General features: G+C 39.8%; 1 protein-coding gene across 1 annotated transcript in view; it reads right to left on the bottom strand.

The window, feature by feature from the left end:
* Positions 1–25,354, bottom strand: part of si:dkey-225n22.4 (collagen alpha-1(XXI) chain) — a 54,652-nt gene that overhangs the window by 5,972 nt on the left and 23,326 nt on the right. Inside the window, exons 19-27 of the mRNA XM_054622813.1 lie at positions 20,010–20,050; positions 14,952–14,996; positions 14,806–14,859; positions 10,088–10,141; positions 7,297–7,350; positions 5,528–5,599; positions 5,023–5,058; positions 3,503–3,547; positions 505–537 (exon numbers count right to left, since the gene is read on the bottom strand). Coding sequence (XP_054478788.1) covers positions 505–537; positions 3,503–3,547; positions 5,023–5,058; positions 5,528–5,599; positions 7,297–7,350; positions 10,088–10,141; positions 14,806–14,859; positions 14,952–14,996; positions 20,010–20,050 — 434 coding nt within the window. The remainder of the gene's footprint in view (positions 1–504; positions 538–3,502; positions 3,548–5,022; positions 5,059–5,527; positions 5,600–7,296; positions 7,351–10,087; positions 10,142–14,805; positions 14,860–14,951; positions 14,997–20,009; positions 20,051–25,354) is intronic.

Here is a 25,354-nt window from a genome sequence, read left to right as displayed (position 1 = left end):
ATTTCAAGTTGTAAATCTGCCACTTGATCATTGCAACTGTGCCGTGTGAGAATGGAAAGCTTTACAGGTGTAGCAACAGTAACTAAGGGGTGGCAGTATTAGCAGGTGATCAATTCAATCTATAAACAGCATTTCAATATTTTCTACTCTTTCACATTTTTTTGTTGATCATCAAAAAGCATGTTAATACAGTGTGGACTTTTATCAGATGATATCCTACACAGGTTATAGTACTTGCACAACTGAGGGAGGCTATATTTCCATAAATTGTGATTCAGCAGACAGTACAGTGTGTGTTTGATAAAATTTCAGATGTGTGCGCCTTTAGAAAAGAGGGCTTTTGTGATGTATGGTTTTGCCCGGGGGGGCAGATTTCCCCAGGCCTGGAGGTAATGGCTCTGTAGGTTTTCTATAGCAGCAGCAGGCTTGACAGGGCCTCTCACTGCGCTTCATAATAAAACAGAATGGATTATATCTAATACCGCAAAGTCTAATTCGACAAACCTCTCCTCTCCTTCCCATGGGACCCACTTCACCCTGACGGAAAAAAGAACAGAGAGGGGTAGGGGGGGGGAATAGAGAGAGACAGTTAGAAACTTCAGCTTACATATCAAAGGCTGAGTTAGTATGTCAGAGGAGCTCGCTGCTCTGCATTGCTGATGCAGAACCATTCTCTTTTCTGTGAAAACCGGTAGCTCACAAAACATTTAAGCTATTGTAATGCATTCTCTGAAAAAGGCTTTTGGTTAGTTCTGCTTCCCTTAAAGTGCTTCCTCTTTTCCATCCACATGTTCTCCCCCTTAACTGGTAAGGGATTTCAGCCATCCTAGGGCTATAGGAAACAAATAAACAGTAGTTCTCCCAGTCAGCTTCGAAACAATTTTATTTAAGGATATGCACGAGTATCATCAGGGTGTACTTTTTAAAGCCTTGTGATGCACACAGCACAGGAACCTCTGTTGCATCCATACCCCTCTCTCTCCCCATTTCCACTCTGCCATTTCAAAAAACTAAATTAATTGCTGCTCTGCCCACCTAGCATGCTTGAAGGCCCTACCCACACATACCTTTTACTCAAATGCGGGAGCCACAACAGGGTGCTATTCATTGTGCATTGAAACATGATTGCATCAACCTCCACCACTCAAAAACTCAGAAGAAGCTGAGTGGTGTAACGTGCAATTTGAGAAAGGTTCAGCTGTCCTCTGATGCACAGGAGCGACAACCTGGAGACAACTGATCGCGGCCATTTTCATTCCGGGACTTGAATGACTAAACCGATGCATAGAAACACCGCTTTAGTGGCAACATCACACAATCCCCTGCCCTTTGGAAATTAATATGCAAACCAGCTGCTGAACATAAACACAGCCGCAAGCTTAAGGCTCTTGAGAGATGAAGACGCCTGCCTCTTTGGACCACATGTAAACACTCTGTGAAGTTAAATATCCACACTGATAACCATAAGCAGTAATGGTAGCCTTATATCTCTCTGTCGGCCCTGTCCCTATTTCTGTGCCTGTAGTTGCTCTGTCAAATTATTTTTAAGCAGTAACAGTTTTCCTTCAGTAACCCTTTCTGTGATTGACTGTCTACACAGGATGCATGTTAGTACGTGTGTGATCCCTGATCAAAAAATAATAAGTGTGACTCTGTTTTTCCTTCTATGTCTATGTTTATCATTAAAAAATAAAGCTTGACTTTTAAGTCATCATGGATGCTTTAAGTCAACATGTATGATGCATCCTGGCAATGCTCTGAATCAAGAAAAGTTTAAATATTAATATCTTCAGTTCCATTACCACTGAGCAAACTCAATCTACTGATGAGATTGTATTGCAAACTAACAAAACATTTGCTTTGCCAAATATTAGCTTGTTTGATACAAAGATCCTGTTTCAATCTGTAATGATCTCAATGCTCACACTGCGTCTGCAGAGTTCTGAGCTATGCAATGCACTGTAATCTGAATGCAACATCACTTCCCAGTAAATGGTCACCAAATAAAGTAAATGGACTTGCATTCGTACAGAGCCTTTCCAGTCTTGCGACCACTCGAAGCTGTACCCCACATCAACTGAGGCTAACACGGTGCTACCTGCCCATCAGGATCTAAACTAATTCTAAGGACACTTAAACATGGAACTGGGGATTGAACCCACAGAGTTGTAGGACAACTCGCTCTCCCTCTGAGCCGCAGTCACCCGTAGACGGTCAATGAGGAAGGGAACCAGGAGAACAGAACACACCCTCTCCTAAACTGCAGTGTAGACTCATATTTATTTGACCCGGTGTAAGTCCATCTGAAGACAAAAATATGTCATTCCAGCAGTGACACACTTGTGATTCACTGCTGATGCATTCAGCCCTGAGGGTGTGTCACATGGAGGCTGGGCTGCTCTCAACACTGTGGAACTACAGGGAGTCAACATTAAACTGCACACTGAGAAATGTACTTGTTTTATCTTAAGAGTACACAACTCTGTCTCAACGTGATGCAATATAACACACACACACACACACACACACACACACACACACACTCTGATTGGATGCATTGTCTGAACCTCATCTAGAGCCGTGAAGATTGAAGCCTCAGTAATCAATACTTGCTCATAACAGCTCATTACACGGTGGTTGTTCATAATGTGTACAATTATTTTAGGTCCAGGCCACGAAAATCACAAAATCATTAAACATAATATGTTCAGATAAAACATCATGGGTTGGCTTCAAATAAGTACTTTAACTAAGTAAAATACGCAAACACGTCACAGACTGTCAATGCCTCTCATTCAGCCTGCTTTGCCTGAGTGTCTGCATTGGATCCTTTTCACTGTTGCCAAGTCTGTGAACCGTGACACTGTGATCCTCACGGCTGTTCTGAGGTTGAGTCTAAACACCATAGCCGTGGCTTCGCTTAAAGGTCCCTGAGAGTGTGGAACAACTCCTAAACAGATTAGCTACGTCAGTTACCTCCTTCATGTCCCTGCTGAAGTTTACTTCTTCAGAATACTTTTTATTTTACTTTATGTTTTTATATCACTGTCTGGAGCTGCCATGCTGTTTTATTCTCTCATTTCTATTTTGTCACTCCTCATTTAGTCAGTTTTCCTGCTCTGTACGGCTGTTTGCTTGCACTGTTTTCTGTTTAGTCCTTTATTGCCTTTACATGTATTTTTATATGCTGTCTGCTTTTAATCTTGTAAAAAACCTTGTAAAGTCACTTCCCGAAAGGGGTTAGATTACAAGGGGTTTATTATTAACATATAATATTAGCAATTATATAAAAGTCTTTATGGTGACTTGTATCAGAGGATTTATGTCATTAACTACTGACAGACTTTAAAACAAATACAACTCAAGTTCTATTTAGCTCCTTGTTAGTGATGACTAAAGATGTTCCTCCTTATCCTTCTTCCCTTGTGCTTAGAATCCCTGTTACACATATTGAAACAAGCTTCGCTGCCGCCCAGTGGGTGCAGTGTGTCTCTACACTCACAGGTACACCGGGAGTCCCAGGATCTCCATCTCTGCCTCGCTCCCCCTGCAAAGAGATACATCATGATTAAATGTTTGTTTAAGTTTGTTTACATACGTGCTGGTTTGGCTTTATGTGGTTTGTGTGTGTGTGTGTATGTGTGTGTGTACGTGTGTGAATGAGTGTGTCAGTGAGGTTGAGATTGAATGTGTGCGACAATGACGATTCAGGTGTGTGTGTATTAGAGTGTTCCGGTCCATGTCTTCATTCTGTGTGTGTGTGTGTGTGTAGAGAGAAAAGGTCATGATTACCACTAGCAGCCAATAAGAGAGACCTAGAGAGAGGTGGGTAGGAACAGGCTGCTGGTGACCTTTAACAAACCTGACTTTTTATCTCATGTGTGGCTTTTTTCCTGCAGCACTGGAACACACCACTCTCCTTCCTCTGCTCCTCAGAGCTCTCACACAGTTTTCCATTAGTGTGCGTAAAAGGAAGCGACCGAATCAGAGTATTCATCATTGTTCTGTTTGTGTCTGATGCTCTGTTCACAATAGTAAAAGTTCAACAGGGTGTCATCTTGTCCTTATTATGTTAAGGTGTTCATGTGTTCATGCTGCAATACGCTGAACAACAACCAAAAGCAATGATCAGCTTGGATTTGCTTCTTCCACTCACATTAGCAGAAGACATTGGAGCTAACTTAAGATGCCGTATCTTAATGACATGGCTGATGCAAATCCCGGCAATATGACCCCATAACATATGCTAGCAAAAGTTAAAACAATATGTCTTTATCAGTAGAAGCAGCCATTAATGACACCAAGCTTTTTCTTGTGCATTGTTCTTTTTAGAAGTCTAAGATTCCAACTGTGTGAGATGGAGTTTATATAGTGTATATAGTATATAAAGTCAGCATCTTAAAATATGATGTTTTTATTTTATCGCTTTTATGACACCAGAGAATTATTGGAAGCCATTAAGACCATTATTTAGGAAGATAAAACAATTTAAATAAAATACAATTGATCAGTTGAATGAATAAATAAGTGTGACGCCTTCTTCTTACAGACGTTATAAAATGTGTCTAGTTACTTCCTATATCTGTACTTTTTGTTCTGTAAATGCTGTTCATGACGTCAACATTTTGAAAATCCTGGCTCCGCCCACTCATCCTGAGCTCCGTCCGAACTGAAAGCTATGTCATATACACACAAAAGTCTTTATAGCTGTAAACAAGCCGAGTGTCATACTGTGCCCAAATGTTCTATCTCCTGATCAAATGAGGTATTATTTGGATGTATTTGTATATATACTATACAATAATAATATAGGATAATAGAGGATCATTTATTCTTGATCAGTTTAATTCATAACATTTTAGATTCCATCTGCTAACCCTGTTCTCTGGAATCACTCTCGTCTGCTTTACCAAGATTGGTTTGACATCATATTTCATAGCAGATAAGTAATTCTCAATAATGTTTTGTTTCTTAATACATAAATTGTGACTGATTTTCCAGTAGGAGTGTAAAGTGCAATACCTGGAATCCTTTAGAGCCTGTCTCTCCTCTCTCCCCCTAAAGATACAATTACATTAGAACATGTCCAACACACAGTCATTACAGCTTCTCTTTATTTAAACTGAAAGTGAGACATCCAAATAACAGCATGCTGTTTGAGGAATCATAAGAGAAAAGTATGTTGTATCACTTTGTCTACAACATTTGGTACTGTACAGAAAGCCAAACAGAGTGATCAGGATTAGGATGGTTGGATTTATTAGCCTGGGCGTACTGCTTTTGAAGTGTGAAGGACAACCTTTAGCACCATTCAAATGAATCATGTCATCCAAGCAAAGTATTAATAATACATGAACAAGTATGTATCATGGTCTACAGTCTACAGTACAACATGCAAATTAACTCCTCACAGCTAAAGCTATAAATCATTCTGTTGCCAATCGTAGACTTCATTAAGTCCAAACAAAACCATCCAGGTAGTCTATTTGAAATGGTTCAAGTACGCTAAATATGGGTTGACTTTCACCTTGTGACCTTTGTACCCCGACAGCCCCGTGGCACCCGGCAACCCTGGAACACCTGACTCCCCTGTTGAGCCCTGTAGAGGTGAAAGATTATTGATTACTGGAAATCGATGGCCGGCATACAAGGAAAGATAAAGATCATATTCTGGGGTATTCCTCAAACTGTCCCTTTAATTCACACCAGCTGGAAAACCATCATGTCTTTGTTTGAAATCCAAGAAGGAAGCAGATAAAAGGGAATATAAATCCTGAGCTGTTTCAGGTGTGTGAGTATCTGTGTGTGCGTATGTGTGTGTGTGTGTGTGTGTGTGTGTGTGTGTGTGTGTGTGTGTGTGTGTGTGTGTGTGTGTGTGTGTGTGTGTGTGTGTGTGTGTGTGTGTGAAAAAGTTCTTAGCCAGTAATCAAGGCTGGTTAAATATGGGTTATACTGATGTATGAGTGAAAACCTTTCAAGCTTTCTTTTATTCATGACTCATTACTCGTTTTCAAAAAGCTTAAATAACATAGGCTTCGAAGGATGGCACCTTCAAAATAACCAAGGTTACCTGTAATGAAATAGCACAACAGAGACAACTCAGGTTCTTATTTAAAACCACAATGGTTGTCTTTTTAATTGTTCAAAAACATGTCACTTAATAAACATGAAAGTCTAGCCAAAGTGAAATAAGAACTGTCTGGCAGGATGAGAGGAAACAGACAGAGAGTGGGGTTGGTTTGGAAAAGAGAAAAGGAAAAAGCTGTCACCCTGATCCCTCGGGGGGGAATTAGTAGTGCCCTCACTAATCCCACCGCCAAGTTGAATCTTCAGACGCTGAGACCGTCACTATAGACTGGGGGCAGAAAGGTGCAAATACTGTGCATGCTTATGGCAACGGAAGGCTTAGAGACAGACGAGCGTGGCAGAGAGCGTGTGTGGAGAGTCAAACTGTACAGACACACTGGACACAGCTAGAGAGAGGGAAACCAGAACCTAAAACAGATTCTGTCTCTCAGCATAGCGACGGCTGAACGGCAGTCATGAACGAGCCAGTGCTGATAGCTGTTGATCCTGATTCTGTTCTTTATACCCTTAGCATAAAGACTCAAGTTCTTGTATTGTCATTGAGGTTACCAGGTTAGGAAACATCCTGTCTGTAGAGAGGCCAAAACCATTGCTCAACAACTGTATCTCTCACCCAACACAATACAGCCAGAGAGGCTGCACAGAGTGCTGGGTGGATTGATACACTGCTGATCCTTAAGAAGTAGTAATAGCACATCAATCAACCCCCATCCATCCATTATCTTTAACAGCTTATGCTGTTAAGGATCGCTGGGGGTCTGGAGCCGATCCCAGCTGACACTGGTTCATCCTGGACAGGTTGCCAGACTATTACAGGGCTGACACATAGAGAAGAAAACCCACAAACTTCATACAGTCCTGTCTAACCCAGGCCCATCCTGCTGCGAGGCCACGGTGCTGACACCCCACTACCATGCAGCCCACTCAACTCCACCGAAGTAGATAACCTAATAGTAATTAGTTTGTTTAAGAAGTGTCTATAAATGTAATATTTTACTTTAGACAGAGCTAAGATAGCTGGCACTAGGTATGACTTAAATGCCTGTAATTATCTAGTAAGAATAAATAAAGTAGGTATTACAGAAAATACAATGAGGCAGACTTAAGACACAAAAATAAAAAATAATAATAATGCAGTGTTGGAAAGTAGTGAAGACAAAGGTTAAAGGAAACAATGTAATCCTGTCGATAATCCGCTGCTCCACTCACCCTCTGGCCTGGTGGACCAACGGGACCGCTGACCCCTGGATCTCCACACTTCCCCTATGATGACACACAACACATTTGAGTGACATTACTTCTGAGGGCCTTTTGTTGACTCATTCCTTAATCTAATCTTTAACACAAATCGTAGTGCTCTAATCTACCCATCACACAGGTGGGTGAGAGCATATTGGACGGTGGCTGCAGCACAGCAGGCACTAAAACCTTTTTCCGGATAATCAATCATAGCATGTGGTGTTTAATCACCGTCCTCTCAGCCAGTCATGTTGCTTGACTCTACCCAGTTAAACAGCATGGGCCAATCACATGAGGTATGACAGTGGAGATGAGAGCTTTTCTAAGTACAGAAATGATACTGCTGTGTGGATTCAGAGAGGTCCACAGGGCGCACATGCAAATTCAGATCAGAACAAAAACTGTGCTGCCAAGAGCAGGATTTACCTTTCTTATTCACATTCTTTTGTTTTTCCTAAAAGTACAGCATTCTTAATTTGACTTTAAGTAAATGTACATATCGATACATTAATATGTACATTACTTTATGTTTCAACTGCTAAAGGTGGAGCTAATTGTAATACCTTTATAAACTGCTAGCTTATTGTAAATTTACCTCCTTATCTTTTCTTGGCTTATCTCAACCTTTACTTTTTACGTAAGGTTTAATTTGTTGAATATATTTTAGTTAGTAATTTGAATCTGCAAAGTAACTGGTAAGTGATTTAATAAATGTAGTGTGGCAAACAGGATATAGTATATCCGTATAGCGAAGTGTACAGATACTGTGTTAAAGGTAAAACTCCTGCCTTATTTATGTGAGTTAAATATAATCAGCAAATTGGAATTAAATATTCAAAACTGTGAAGCAAGAAAAGTGTCCCCTTTCATATCGATATATTACCAATTTATATTGTGGGGTATATATATATATTGTAAGTCGCTTTGGATAAAAGCGTCTGCTAAATGACTGTAATGTAATGTAATATATATATATATATATATATATATATATGTATAAAGTGTATATATATACACTTTTGTGTTGATTTTCCCTTAATAATGCATCACATTTTCTAAGCTCCTTATACTGTATGTTTATGTAAACACAAAGTTTATTGTAGCTATGAGAGAAATGCATTGGAATAAAAATTTTAATATTTCCTACTGAAATGCGTGGTATTAGAAATATAAAGTAGCAAAGTACAGGTACCTTGTACTTAAGCACAGCACTTGAGTAACTGTACGTTCTACCAATCCTGTACATGCTAGTAGCCTTTAGTTACATCTCTTGTTATCTGTGTATCAACGCAGTGGCCACAAGTGGCGAGTATATCAACGGTTCCATTTATCCAACTATAACAGTCACACCTTTAGGTGTTAAAGTGCAGTGTGAAGCATTTAGGAGGATTTACTGGCATAAATGTAATATATTATCAATAAGTATGTTTTCTTTAGGGTAAGGGTTAGTTAGTGTACAATCACCTGACAATTAGAACTGTTGTGTTTTGGTTATTTTAGAATGAGCCATTTTATATCCACATACGGAGTGGATCCTCTTCACAGAGTCAGCCCTTATATTTCTACACGTTACGTTCTCACAGTGGTTCTTCTACAGGTTTGGCACACAGGAGAAGTTTCAGATGGCTGCTTTCTGCCTACGTCCTTATTTAACCCGGTCCACCTGTTTTCACATTTGACTTGCGATGCAAGTCTTGTCTCCTAGACTACAATTCACATTTCCGTCTGTTTAAGGATGACTCAGGAGAACCAGGTCCATGCGAATGTATCACTAACCAGTCGGATAGTGCAGGACTACAGTTCTCTTTGCAGTTAGTTTGCGGCAGCCTGATTTTGGTTATGCATGATTTAATCAAGATAACCACGGTGGATCATTGTGTGTGATAGTGTTGTTCTTTTCATATGTTGTGTGTTCCATCTCAAATTATCTGCTACAGGTGGAACACAGCCTTCAGTCCTCTGTGGGGATAATGAAGTTCACACATACAGGTGTTAGGGTGTGTGTAATTAGCAGTGTTTCTTTATGTTGTGTATTTACCTATTTATATGACTGACTGAGTAATCACAAAATTATCAGGTTACATGGTTACGCTTAATTACTCAAAAAGTCTGCAGGGCACGTACACGGCACAGGATGGCCGTAGTAGACTAGTCAGGAACACAAGGCCAGAACAAGGGGCAGAACCATCAGAACTTATCCTCTTCTCAGCACATGTTCAACCTTCGTAGGCATGAAACGCATCATTCGCTCACTCTCCTTCACGACCTTTCAGGGAAATAAAAAAAGGCCCTTGTGCTGGTCTTTGCTCCTTGGCTGAAAGTCAGGATATCACATTCTCTGTTGCCCATCAGACCATGTTCCAAATCGCCCAACTTCACAAAAGTGCAATAACAAATGACTGGAGTACCACTTCAGTCGGTAACTACCCCCCTATTAAGGTTAAATGTAGGAAAACTTCACTTTGCATAAATGTCCTAAAGAGTCAAATGTATTCTTTGAAGGGGGGAAATAAAGTGTAGACACACCTAAAGTTTGACTATGAACTGTCCTTGGCAGATCAGCATTCATCACATATTTAGAAACACCAACAATTTGATTCCAAACAAGTTGCCTCCCTCTCAGCAAAACACAGTTTTCTCTCTGGGCACATCAAGAGAGCAGGGAGGAGGGTACAGCATCAGAACAGGCTCAGAATAGCCAGTGGCTGGGGAGCAGCGGCCCATTAGCATAATAACTCATTATAACGTTCAGCTTACGGACCTTGGGACCATCTCGGCCAATCTCTCCGGGCGGCCCCCGAGGCCCCTGGGCTCCCTGGACTCCCTGGATTCCCTGGACGGAGAGAGATATTGAGGGAGGGAAGGAAAAGGAGAGGTAGGGGAAGGTAAGGGACAAGGGAGAAAGGGAATGAGAGGGGGAGAGAGAGAATGAGATGAAAGAGACAGACCCAGAGCTTCAGGCTGAATGTGGCGGAGTGTGTGACGGCTTAGTCAGGAGGTACTGAGGGAGAAATGAGATGGCTCAGGTCCACTCACTCACACACACACACACACACACACACACACACACACACACTCCCAGACAAACTCATGCACATCTATACTTGCAGAATGCTTTTGTTGCATATTCAACAAAGCATTGTGCTGTGTCCAGAGCCTAGCTCTATCCTCCCACATGCCTTCAGCAGAGAAACACACACGCAAATAAATCTACTGTAAAGCAATCAGATTGAATGTGAGGGGGAAACAGGTAATAAATGTCTCTTTTCAATAATGGATACTCATCATAAATGAAATATTATTCCACAATATAAATGTTGAATACCATTCAATCCCCAATCTAAATTTAATATCCACAGATATTTGTGACTATAATGTCATTGAGTAATGAACATCTTAATATTGAAAACATCCCCCTCCTAACTGGTCCACACTTGGTCAGTGGCCCCACGCTTTAAGCTGTATCGCTCTAGGTATCAGTGTCAGTTTTGGACAGGTCAGGGACCCAGTCATGGTTTCCACTCGTTATAGGCATAATGTGATTTATAATAAACTTCTGGCCAAATTGCAAGACTTAATAGCTACATACATGATATTGTGCTTAAGCTGAACCCAAATACAAACGTAGTAAGTAACCCTCAGGTGCTACAGTAGGTAGTAGGCTTTTGAAAAGGCGAAAAAAGTTCTCATTGGATACTGAGTATCTCTCTTACAACACCTGCATGTTCAACCGATTCAACATGGGAAGAACTCAAAGGCTTAATATAAGAGGTGGACGTAGTCGTTGTGACGTAAACCCATTGGTTTGTGGACATTTTGAAGCCTCGAATTCTACGATTTTGCCATTGGCACCTTTGATTACGTCCATCGCCATGTTTTTTTTTTTCGTAACCAATGTACAAAGGTTACCATATCTGGAATTCAGATGAGTGAGAACTCGAGGCTGACAGACCAGCTGTGTTAAGTTACGCTTGCTAAATTATAATTGGATAATTGTGGGAGGAATTTGATGAACGGTAAATTATGTTGGATTATGTAATTTTCCAAACTCTCTTAGTGATATGGATTTATTATATTCATTAAATTTATCAGCGATCTTCTTTATTTATTTTGATGATAAGGGCTTGAGCTAAGGTTCACAACTGGGTTGAATCGGGTAAATATAGACCTCCTTGGTCACATGTTAAGTATTACACTTTTGAGAGCATTTATCCATTTTATTGACATGGTAATGATCCTGACCAAGTTTCCCAATTGAAAATAGTTTCAAAGCTTAAGGGGTTTGAATGATTCGTGTTGAGATTTGCATTTGAACATTTTAAGCCCTCTGTTTGTGAAAGTATCAGATTTTAAACACAATCCATCACTAAAGTTGATGGGTTACTAGGGAAACACATTGATTGTGACAATATAGGAAATTTAAATACACAATTCCAAGCGATTAAAAACATACCATTTAACTTTAAGTGATTGACAAGGAGCAAAACCAGGATTATTCAAATGTATTCATATTTCAAATGCCAAATTTGATTGGTGCTGGTTGGGTCAACTGAAGATTAGTTTGGCCTCTATGTAGAGTCATTGTATATGGTTGCCTAGATACAGGGGGTGGTTCATCCTATTTCCTCCTCCTCACACTGTGTGTGTGTATATGTGTGTGTGTGTGTGTGAGAGAAAATGTGCGTCTGTAATTGTGTTTCAGATAAGACTCACTGCAGGTGTAACGTCATAGAGGTGCTCTGTACTGACAGGAATAGAAAGAGGATGATGAAGAAGGTGAAGCATGTGGTTGTGGACCTCTGTGCACTCAGCTCTATGCAGCAGGATACACCAGCTTTGAGCTGTTTTTTTTTTTATATTATCAAGGCTTTATGTGCCACAGAAAAAGTCTGAACCAAATGCAAATGAGCAAATCTGTATTCAAGCCATTTATGCTTCATATTGATGTTGGATCAGGAATCAGAAAATATACGGAATCATGTTCTGTTATATGTTGATTCATGACCTGAACAGGTTTCCTCAAACGTGTCCTTCACTGTGTTACAGTACATGCCTTCCCATTCAGTGTTCGCTCTACTTACTTTTCACTACATCTATCTGTACTGTCTCACTTTGACCACAAGAGGGCGGCAGCACTACAAACATACAGTCCAACGATCACCAAGGAGGTCTGTGTATTCACAACAACTGTAAATTCACACACACCCATCTGACTTTGGCTCTAAATGAACAGCCACTCTCCACCTTGATGGCATTGCTAAGTAAATCAGATGGACTTATATTATTAGAAATAATGATCTCATTTTGAGCCGACTGCAGAGACGGTAAGGTGAACTGTAGTCTAGCAGATACCGCTGCATTGCTCTGAGACAAATGTGAAAACATGTGGACCCTCTTCCTCACTTATAGGTAACAGTTTGGAAGATGCTTTAAATATGTGGATCCTATAAGGATTAAATGTGGACCAAGTAGGCACCAGTTTTAAAGATGTAAGTAATTAAGTAACCATGGTAAGTAACCATTTATCCGTTATCCTACAATAAGAAGTTTGACCAATTAATGCTCTCAGTTCAACAGTTCAAATGAAAATAAAAATAAAAAGCTGGAAGGAAAATAACTTGTCCACCTCAAAGGTCTAGCTTAAGTGGACCTCACCAGGGCTAACCCCCTTCACCTTAATCATCATGGTTGCAGGTGGCTGGTTAACTAGATAGATACTGACATTAAACTGTACACACTGTGCACTGCTACGTTCACAGCTATAACGCTACTTCTGACTTCATACACATTGTCCCACACTGCTTCTTTCTTGACCGGGCACTCGCTAATGTTATGGCTGACAATAAACAAATTGATGCATTGGAGACTTCCTGGGAAAGTGGCTACATGTGTCCCCGACATTGCATAATACATTGTGGCTGCTCACTCTCCCGGACAGGTGAACTGTGGACATGGTTGCCTGTTTTGCACAAACACTACAGATGGCGCTGCACGGTGGTGTAGTGGTTAGCACTGTCGCCTCACAGCAAGAGGGGCCCGGGTTCAATTCCCGGGCTGGACAACCTTCTGTGTGGAGTTTGCATGTTCTCCCCGTGTCAGCGTGGGTTCTCTCGGCTTCCTCCCACAGTCCAAAGACATGCAGCTTAGGTGCATTGAAGACTCTAAATTGCCCGTAGGTGTGGATGTGAGTGTGAATGGTTGTCTGTCTCTATATGTCAGCCCTGTGATAGACTGGCGACCTGTCCAGGGTGTACCCTGCCTTCGCCCATTGACAGCTGAGATCGGCTCCAGCACCCCTGCGACCCTTAACTGGATAAGCAGGTTACGGAAAATGGATGGATGGACTACAAATGGCGGTCAATTATGGATTGAACATGTGCATCGGGAATTTTTGCAGCTGGACAGTTCAACCACAGCACCCCTGCATGCAAGACACTTTTAATGGTCTTTTCAAGAAGAAAAAAAATCTAAATTAATATTCTTTATCAGTATCATGATTCCCCCATGGCAAGTTTATGTGGGCTGACTGTATGGGCCCTTTTCTTGGTTTACTTGACTGGGTAAATGTGACAACTACTGATTGAATTTAAGTATTAAACCTTTCTTCAGGGGATTTTTAACCTGTCTACTCCCAATTTGGAATGCCAAATTACCTGCAGTCCTTGTCATTGCTAACTTTACTATTGGCCTGAAACCCACTGCCTCCCAAACTCTCTCCAAATGTTTTAATATCAAAACAAAGAGCTACAAAAACTGGAGGCTATGGCAAACGCTTTCCTCGAAGGTGTTCATTTGGTTGTACACACAAAATGTGACAGAAGTATGTTAAATAGGGTGTAAAGAGAAGATCAACAGGTTCCTGATGCCAATGCACAAAGACATCCTTTAGCACTCACCCCTTCTGTATGAGATGAACCAGGCATTCAAGGTAACTAAAATGTAAACCCATCCATGTCATTATTTGATGGTCAGAACAACAGACGTAGTATGAAGTGTGCCTGTTCATGTATGGGTCAAACAAACACAGGACTTTCACCCAGGAGACCGCTGTTTATGTGTATAATCAAAGTCAATGGTGACTTCTGTCGCCATATTTTTGTCATGTAACTTCAATAAACCTAAAAAATAAATAAACCTACACTGAAAGTTTATTTTGACAGAATGTATGCATACAACAAGCAGAAAGTGTACATTTCTTCTCTGAAAAGACACTGCATGTTAGGAGCGGAATCTGACTCAGTCCCTAATATGTCCAAAACTGACACTAGAGGAGTTCCTAGAGCTGGGGCCACTAACCAAGTGGTGTTATTTGCAGAACTGGGAGTGTTGCCTGTCAAATTCTCTGGTGCAGCAACACGGGATGTGATTCCTGCTGCAATTGGGTTTGCTAAGAACAAATGAGGTATCAATATTGGGAATCATCACTGAATCATTTCAGCATGTTGAAGAAAGCTGAAAGAGTGATGATGTTATACTAACCAGTGTTCCGTTTATTCCAGGTAGTCCTGGTGGTCCAGGCAAGCCTCCCTCTCCCTGAAAATGCATTCACGATAAAGGAAAATAAACAAAAGATGACAATGACTTCAAGACACCAAAGATTCTGACAAGTTATTTTCAGGTAATACCTGAGGTCCCTTTTGGCCCACTTCTCCAGGAGGTCCCTGGAAACCCTGTGGGTGACACCGTGATGGTTTGAAAATATTACATGATGTCACCTCATGTTTTCAACCCACTGGATGTATGTTATCTTCATTCTTAATCATTTGGAACATTTGTCATTCAAATACAAAAATAATGTTTTATATAAACTTTCAGTTGTGACCATGTGTGTTCAAGCCTAAATATATTTACTGAAACTGGATCAGTAAATGGACTGTTGGATGAACATGGTGTCTATACTGCTCAGTTGCCTTGGAATCATTCTGAGCTGTTTTTGGTCTCTTCATCAACGTTGGCCTCCAAGTTGAGTTTGCCAGTTTATTCTTTAGCTTGGAAACTGAAGTTAACAAAACAATCTCTCTTCAAGGTCCTCTTACCTGCTTAACTTTGAAGACTGTGTCATGTGGTTGAAAGATCTAGAAGTATGGATCTTGAATGGAGATTGCTTTACGACGTAAAGAGTAAGCTATCATTTTCTCAAGTCAAGTCCATTTTATTCAGCGCCAAATCACAATAGAGGTTATCTCGTAAAACTTTTCAGCAGGGGTAGACCTTACTCTGGACCCAACAATAAAGTTCAAACATTTACCCATGAGCAACACTTGGCAAGGAAAGAACAGGAAGAAACCTCAAACAGCATTAGGCTTCAGGTGGGAGGCCATCTGCCTTGACCAACTCTCATTCAACTAATTTAAAATTGCAGCTGTTTTCGGTGAAAAATCTCTGATAAAGACTTTAACATTTGGCATGGTAAGCCCTTAAACAGTTGTATATATTATAATGATCAGATATTAAAGGAACTGAATTTTGATTCTATTCTAACTTATTGTACCCTGAAATAATTTACAAAAGTCCCCAAAAGCATTCCAATTTTGCAACTCAACTGTGTACTATTTACTTTGTGCTTCTACTTTGGAGTAAAATATTGAATTACTACATTTACCTGATAGAGAAATGTAACTGGTTACTTTGCAAATCTAGATTTGATCAAATCTGGATATTGTGATTCAAATATAATGTATTATTATTCATTAAACTCCCCAGCATCATATTAGAACTGAAACGGATTTTCAGTTCTAAGTACATTGTGCTGATAATACCTCTCTTTCACTTTTCACTTGAAGTGAATTTAAACGCAGAATTCTTTAGGAATCATATTGATAGTTATACTAGTAATAGTTAGAAAAGTAGTTTGTAGTTTTACTTCAGAATTTGGAGTATCCTTCTTTCTCCTCCCTCTCCTCCTGGGGCAGGTCAAAACAGAATGTTAATTAAATATTGTAACTCCAGATTCTATGAGTATATGCATAGCCCTCTAAGCTGTGGACCCTTCTGTCCACCTACGCCAGCTGAAGAAAATCTGCTTTAAATTAGGAGCAGAAACATTTTTGAGTACTTCTTCTTCCACAGACAATACAAACATTCCCAGTTGGTGAAAGGTGAAAGTAAAGCAAGACAGCATTTGTCTGTGGCCCCCAAATCACTAAATCTTGTCCTGAAACTAACAGTATGGCAAGAAACCTTAAACTATTTGAGTCGCAAAGGCAGAGTGGCGCTGTTCCTGTAGGCTAACTGCGGGTGCTCATTGACGGAGGTGAAGCAAATGTTGGTTGTACGATAGCCGGCATTCATATAGCATTAGCAGACTATAGCAAGCATTCAGCAGTAGTAGTTTGCTAACACGTTTGGCATATCGGTACACAATCAGTGCAAATCAAGTTCCACAATAAAATAATTTATTTGAATTTGAAAAAAATATGTTTTTTGCACATGTCACTCCTCGTGCTTGTTATTGATAAACCCCTTTTTTTTTCAATATCTAGACATATTTTTTCCAAATTTCTGGGGCTTCTTGTAACTTCTTTTGTTTCAATTCAGAATCCCCCTCGACCAGATTGATGGAAATATCCAGTTTTGTGCACCAATGTAAGAGAAGTGTGTGTTACTATTTTTGTCTCTCGGCAAGAGGATCCCAACAATTTAGAAACTGTTGCGTAAACGAGGGAGATGTTACTTATATAAGTTAATCAATTAAATACAGAAAGGGGTTACATTAAGCTATGTCCTGTCATGCAATGCACCATGTAACAGAGTCTTAGACTATGATAGGAATGGTAACAGGCTTTGGAAAAGTGGCTCTGTTTTCCAAATAGAAATGGTCATACTGGAGGAACACAGTGGTTTGGATTCAGACTATGTGAACCTGCACTGATGATTCCACTAAAGATAAGCTTGCTTTGTGTGTGTGTGTGTGTGTGTGTGCGTGTGTGTGTGTGTGTGCGTGTGTGTGTGCGTGTGTGTGTGTGTGTGTGTGTTGTGTGTGTGTGTGTGTGTGTTTGTGTGATGAAGTAAACACAGTGTAATCCTCTGGGTTTAAATACGCTGATGGATCCGGATATCAGTGGATGTCTGACATGGTGGCTTTACTTCATTAACAACATCAGGGTTTTTTTCTCTAACAAGATGACCTCGTATAAACTTTCTCTCTTCCTCTCTGAGTCCATCAAATGTGTCAAACATGTAAGTAAACGTCAAATTTAAAGTTGTAATTGTATTATGTTGTTTCTTCCTTTTTTCCCCGTGAAGTTATTTTTGGACAGATTTTACTTACAGAGGATGTTGTTTGCTGTACAGATCACACAAATACAAATAAAACTGAATGGAATTAATTTCAGATTTCAGTGTTAATTCATAGCAATTCAAACTAAACTATGAACAAAACTTTTAGTTTTTTTACAGGTGAAAACATGAGCACTGATCAGGAATCAGGACAGAGTTCCTTCCTACTTTATGCTCACTTTTCTGATTTCCGTCTAATTTGTAGGGAGTGAATGAGTGAACAAGGTAGTAAATCCAAATACAGTGATCGTTTTAAATGCTGCCAATAAATACACCGCTTCTTCATCTAATCCAAAATCAGATTAGAAGACCTTTATCAATTTCACTTTTTAATGTGATGAGTGAACCTCAGGAAGCTAGAACGCAAAATATCCTGTATGCTCACAGAGGTTTTGTAATTCAAAAACAAAGGAAGATTGAAGTAATCAGCTCTAACCTAGCTTGCAGTTAAGCAACACATTCATATCATTATCTCACTATAAAGCAAGGTGTCTCTGTCTGTTTGTGCATGTACGTGTGTGTCCTTCACATATCTCGAGAACGAAATTCCAAGGGTGTGCTTTTAGCGAATTTGGTACATTTTGGAAAAGCGATACATTCATTATTAATAAACAGAGCGATAGCCCTCTGTGCAGCAGCGGGGGCGGGGCTTCTGAGTCAATGGGGTTGTCCACAACCCGCCTTTACAGGCTGCGGCTCATTGACTGCAGTTCAGTTCTGCCACTGGATGCTGGATATGCTTACATTACAAAGGATATCATTCTCTGGATGAAACGAGCGATGAGCAGTGAGGACACTGCAAGCAGCTCTTCAGGGGCCAAGCAATCGGCCCCAAACAGGCACAGGCTCCAAACATCGCTACACTAGTAATAATATAATGCTTGCTCAGTTATTTTTCATTTATGACGATATACATGTAAGCATTGTTTGCTTGGTTGTTTCTACGTTTGTGTGACAATCAAAAAGCCTGAATGAACATGAAGACAGTTTAATGCAGCCTCTGTTACAAGGCCATAACAAGCAGGGGGATGCAGTAAACTGCCTTTACAGTTTTTTGTTTGCCAGCGTTCCATGTAAACTCCAGCTTGATTAGGAAGGGAGGGTTTGGTTTTGGATGCAGTGACAAGCTGCTCTGCACGCAATGCTGTCTGCTACTGTGGACCGACACAGGTCTGCATGTGTTCACATGCTAAGTAACATGGGTTACCTACATCCAAACATACTGGGTGTCTGGACATCAGTACTCAAGGCTGTGTAATTAGAAAAGACAGGAGAAACAGGCCCCATGTTTGTGTGTGTTTCTGTCTACATAGTTTTGTTGTGCATATATGTATGTGTGCTTTGCTTTACACACTGCCTCCTATAAAGTGTGACTGTGTGGTTGTGGGGTTTGACCGTGTTAGTTAAGCAGTCGGACCCTTGCAGACACAGGATGTAAACGGCTTTACATTGTTTTTAGAGAACCTAAACATGGCATTACTTTCAACAGTTATTCTGTTGACATTTTAAATTGACTTTGACATTTTAGATAGTTGTGCAGCCCCTTTAACATGATGTCATGGTCTTCAACAGTTATGATAAAGGTTTTATTTTAACAAACATCAAGGGATATTCAGATACACATTGTCCATGGAAAATAAGGTCAAAGATTATTTTCACTCAGATTTAATTGTTTTTCAAGATATTCGCTGACATGCATTCACATCTCCATTTGTAGAACCAGTTGCATTGCATCTGAAGAGCCAAAAGCTGTCTGAAAAGACCTGATGATTGGCCACGGTCTCCTTTCCCTGGCTACATTTTTAAAGCCTTAAACAGAGCCAAGAAATGGTGCAGAGGTCTAGTTTTCTCTCAGGCCAATTGAATTACAATATGCTGAAAGGTAATTATGGAATTTTTGCTTTAATGGAGCCTGACTGCTTAATGCACATGTGCAGACACAAAGGCTTAGGACAGCTTTGTCCATTCTGTATCCTAGTGTGGGAACTTGTGTATTTGCAGTGTGTGTGTGTGTGTATGTGTGTTTGTGTGGGCAGTGAGTTTACTGGCACACAACAATGTGTAAAAGCGGCAATGAATCTGAGCTCTCATGTTTATGTCCTTTATGGGACCATTAAAAGCCAGTAGCTTGTTATAACAACAGAATGCTTAGATAACAGGATGAATGTTTTGTGATCAGCCTCTGCATTCATCAGCAGCTATAACACTGAGCACTGTGAATTTTGATCTAATAACCGCTAGTAATACATTGATTTACTTGTAATTGCTGCAGATTTATTATATTGTGACGTTTTAACTTCAATATCACATAACTGAAGCCTCAACAGTTGACAGATATCACATGTATACATTTTAAACTCGCATCATGCAGCATTCTGTAATACATATGATCATTGTGCACTCACCGGGGCACCTGGAGCTCCGGCAGCACCACTGACTCCCTTCACTCCCTGAAACCACAACAGACATGTCAGTATGTTTCACCTCACGAGTGGCTTGAGATGAGTTCAACAGGATAGCAGTATTCTAACAGCATGTGATCATCATCACATATTCACATATTTCTGGGGAAAGACGACAACACTGACTAGAGAATAGGACTTTTTTTTAAATAGTAAAATATGGTGCACCTATTCAATTCAATTCAATTCAGTTTATTTTGTATAGCCCAGAATCACAAATTACAAATTTGCCTCAGAGGGCTTTACAATCTGTACACATGCGACATCCTCTGTCCTTCCCTCACATAGGCACAGGAAAAACCTATGTGTACCGTATAGTACATAGTATACTTGTACTATGTACATACACTCTCACATGTTTTCATTATTCAGATTTCTTCCACCCTATATCATATCCATACCATCTTTACTTCTACTTACACTCTGTACTGTATACTTTGAACTATACTATCTGTGCAATATAAATACACTGTGCAATATAATAGTTATTCTGTCTGTATATATAATATTTTAGTTACTGTGGATTTTTTTACTTTTGTTTACTAATTTAATATTCTTTACTGTTTTACTGCTTATTTGCTTATTTATAATACTTGTTTTTGATTTTGTTTTGCGCTATACTCTATGCTGCTGTAAATCCTGTAAATTTCCCCTCTGCGGGACTAATAAAGGATTATCTTATCTTATCTTATACCTGCACGGCTTACTGTTCATATGTATCAACATGTTCATACTGTTCATGCTGTATATGTTTTATGCTTTTGCTTGTCTGACAAACTTTCAACTTGTATCATATTTAAGTCACACACAGGGAAAGCTCATTAATCCATGCTACGTGCATCTTGGGGAATTGTTTGGATGTGGCGTGTCGTGAGTTTATCAGTAACAGTGATACTGACGCACAAACACCAGGCGGATTCTGTGGTGTGGAGATCTTCCAAGGCGGGAGCGTGTTAAAACAAAACTGAACAGCAGCAAACAAATTTGTAACCACAACACAACACGCAAATAAAGTTTTAACCATCCTCAAGTCATCAAAACCACTGCTCGGTTTCCCTCTCAAACCCCTGTGTACTGCTGGACTGTAATATGGACGCAAGCTGTACATGAGCATGTTCCAGTGTGTACCATACTAATACACTCACACTGGCAATGAACATGTGAAACAAGCTGTAAAATGTATTCTGGTACTGCAAGCCTTCATTTGTTAAGTCACATGCACATAACAAAGTTGATGTTGTAGTGTCCCAACGTAAACACCACTTCATATTTTTCTATGGCTTTCGTGCCATCAAAAATTGTCATAAAAACCGTCTTTAGCTGACGATATATTTCAGCCATCAATTAAAGCAGGGATGGGTAACCTTGGCCAAACCAGCAACAGTATGCTAGATTCTGAGGTTATCCAACCCAAAAACATAGCTCAGTGTTGACCCTACTTTTCTGCGGCCTGAACCCCAAACTCACTGGTTCCTTCTGAAGGCATGAGTCTTTTAGAAATGGGTAACGAATATATACTTTTACTAAAAGAAAAATCATAATTTCCCCCCCTCAAAACTATACGATGTAGTTGTAGCAAACGTTTCTCAAACAGGAAAAAAGTGCATTTGTTGGGGACTATTTTCAAAGGTGGATTACTACACATTTAGGGCTTTAGAAAATATCTTTGGCAGCAGGATGGTATAGTTGAGTTAAAATAACTGGCATTGTGTATGTTCATGGTACTCAATAGCACAGAGGAAGAAGACACATATCATGCTTTGGATACACACATGATGCTTGATAGTAGGATACTTTTATTGCTGGTTTGAGTCTGCACATGGGATTTGTTGACAATAAGGAAAATATAGAATAGAACAGACTCATCCTTAATAGAGCATACCATATAACCCTAATATCCACACTTCAATTACACATCACACCCCATTCCCACAGTTTCCGTGCCTGAACAATGAAAGATAGAGATCTTTTAAAAAACCATCAAGAAAATGTTAAACAATTCTTTAAAACTCAAAGGCAAACAGTGGTGGGCAGCAATGATAAGTGTAATGAGGTTGTACCTCTTAATGCACACCTCATCTTGTGGCTTTGTAAAAAAATAAGTAAAGTGAAAATATGCGCTATAACTAAAAAACATGATCAGTTCTTCAAAATGTCAAGAAACGTGGATTCGATACAAAAAGAGTAATGTATTATTCATATATGTAACTCTGAATATCCCACTCAACGGATTTCTGCTGACGTAAACTCTCCACAGATGTTCCAGACTGTGGGAGCATCATGACGGAGAGAGCCTGCCATCGGTCCTGTTTCAGAGACCCAAATGTTGAAGTGCTTAAACATTCCAACATACTTGCTTTCTCTACATGGCCCACTTAAAAATCTTTACATGATCAGGTAAAAGCAATTCTACATGTAACATTACTGAGACCTGTCTGTGTGTATGGTCCTAAAATGTCTGTTAATAGGTTAATCGAAAACAAATCCTGTGAGGTAATTGCAATGGACTGGCTCTTGACTTGCCGTTTACCCCTTTGGACCTGCTCTCGTTTAACCTGGTCTTCCAGTTAACCTGGATTCTATCAATCTATGGTCTAACTATAGTCCTGGTTCAGTGCTTTGCAGCGCTTCAAGTATGTCACCATGAGTTTAATTTTCTTTCACTCTCTGCAGACACAGATGTTAGCAGACCCACCAACATATATTTTAAGTGCAGAGCTCTGCATGATGGCAGTGAGGAAGCAACTGAATTAACTCTCCACTGTGTCTGTTTTCTTTTGAAGTGTCTCGCCGCACTACGCACATGAACCCACAAGAGCAACAGACCTCATAATTACATAGCCAAGACGCCCTCCATGGCCCAATAAATGACAAGATGACATACATTTCTAGATGACTGGAACAAGAGAAAATAGACAAGTGCACAGGGAGCAGACTAACCTGTGAGCAGACCGTCCTGTTACTTCACCATGCCACATATTGTTAGAGACTGAAGAGAGTGTGACTGGTAAACGTCTCTGAGCCTAACTACACTTCACTGAAACCTGGTTGGGGATCCAAAGTCAATAAAAGTAAATAAAATATATGACAGTTAGCAGAATAATGCAGTAACAAAAGTCTATGTCTGAAAAGATCCTTCTATAACAGGAGATCAAACTGAACAGTGTCTACTGCTCAGTTGCTGCCCCTAGTGAGAGAGTATGTCAGATGCTTGTTCACTAGTGAGGGTTAGAAGAACAAGAGATCGATAGGCCAATTTTTCAGAAAGCAGAAATAGTAAAGACAGAAAGGAAACAAGAAGAGAGAGAGAGAGAGAGAGAGAGAGAGAGAGAGAATTATCCAGATGATGTTGTTTGGGCATCTGACAAGAGTTCATACATAGGGATATTTATTGGCCGTGTCAAGTCTCCCAAATCTTTGGTCTCAAACCTTTGGATGCCAACAATGCAGTGTCTGAGCAGCAAGACGTATTTAGGAAAAACACAACAATATCAACATGTCCTGGAAAATTAAAGGTTTGGTTCACTCAAGTGAACTCAAATTACCTACTTTCACCAAAAAACAAATCCCTCAGAAAGCTGCTGGAAGCGTGTCCTAGTACTAATTGTATTCTCTGACTGAATTTGAATTTTAAAGCTAATTTCCGCAGACTTTATAAACCATATATTGTCAACCCCATACTTTTTATGCCATGCTCCTTTCTTGTCCTTTATAGAAACTTCAGAATAACTGCCAACTGCTACAGGACTGACTGTCCACCCTCCATAACAGAAAATAATAGAAAAAAAGAAGACTCACAGCAAAGCTGATTTATTCTGAACTCAAATAATATCACTACCACATCCAGCAGGTCTGTGCACTCTGTCATTATGAATATATATGAATTTATGGGTGGGGGTTCAGTAGGAATGTACCATATTTGCCTCACTCTGAACATTAACATGAGTAAAACAGCACCTCCAATATCTCTATGATTAATCACTTCATTAAATAGCTTAATGATCGATGGTACAGCTATTACATGTTGTCAGTTTAATGTATTGTCCTGAAATTGTATTGTTGGGGAAATATCATATACATTCACCTTTTCATCTATATCTTCCTGAGGCGCATGTCCCTGTCTTTGTTTGATAGACAGCTGGCAGGCTGAGCCCCAGGAGGGATGAGAGACAAAGTAAACCTACTTGCGGTGCATCCAGTGGTATTGTAGAGTAAGGACCATACAAGCATCCAAGAGGACCCAACTGAAATGTGCAGGTATGTTTACATTGTGTTTATGTGCTGCAGCTGAACGGCAAACTACCGTTAGCATTGCACTTTTCCTCTGTGTTTGTTTGGTTGCAAATACAACAAACTAAGGCACAGGACACGATGTGTTTGTTCATGTTGGATAGATCAGAAGGAGACTTGAGAAGAGAAGTCAATGTGGCTTGCTGTTTAACATCTGTGGCCCTTTAACAACAGACTGCTCTGTGGCTCAGTGTGATCGTATGTTTTGCCTATGATAGAACACTGATGTTACTGCTTTATGCAATATATGATTGGCTATATCGATATAAGGTCTCCTTCGTTTACAGATACCTAAAAGTATCCCATCAAATAAATGCAAAACTTGGGGGCACCATCATGAAACCAAAAAGTATGAAATATATATTTCTCACCCTCTGGTTTCTGATTTTTTTTTTTTTCAAGGAAGAAAACAGGACAAATCATTTACAAAGCAGGTATGTATGTCATAGCAAACCAAAAAACAGAATTAAATGTTTGACTTGAGCCGTGAAATACCTCTGGTTCAAAAGTATAAAAGATCGACAACTGTGTTTGGAAACATCTGGTTCCATGATAAAGAGTCAAAAGTACAAGACTGTGTCTCATAAACATTCGCAGAGAAGTTACAATGGTCAGGTTTATTTAGTTGGATTCTGCGTCCATTTTTGGATGAATTCAGCAACGATGGTATACACGCCCTTCTTTAAATTATCTCTTTTCTTTAAAAGTGGTTTTGATGTTTATTAACTTACTTTTTCCATTCCATCCAAGTTTTGTTTGTAAATCAACACATGCTTATAAATTCACCTCAACTGACTTAACTCAACCTCACACTTTGCATCTTGATTCATAAGAATATGTTTTACACAAATGCAACCACAACATTAAGGCTCCAATTTTATGTATCCAACAAACTCACAACCTTATTTCCACATAGTTATAAATTATTCAGATGGTGACAATTTGTGCGGTGTCATTTTTGAGCCAGACTATCCACTAAGAATAAAAGAATACTGTTA

The sequence above is a fragment of the Anoplopoma fimbria genome, chromosome 21 (assembly GCF_027596085.1).
Source record: "Anoplopoma fimbria isolate UVic2021 breed Golden Eagle Sablefish chromosome 21, Afim_UVic_2022, whole genome shotgun sequence".
NCBI lineage: Eukaryota > Metazoa > Chordata > Actinopteri > Perciformes > Anoplopomatidae > Anoplopoma > Anoplopoma fimbria.
This window is presented reverse-complemented; position numbering and strand designations above follow the sequence as displayed.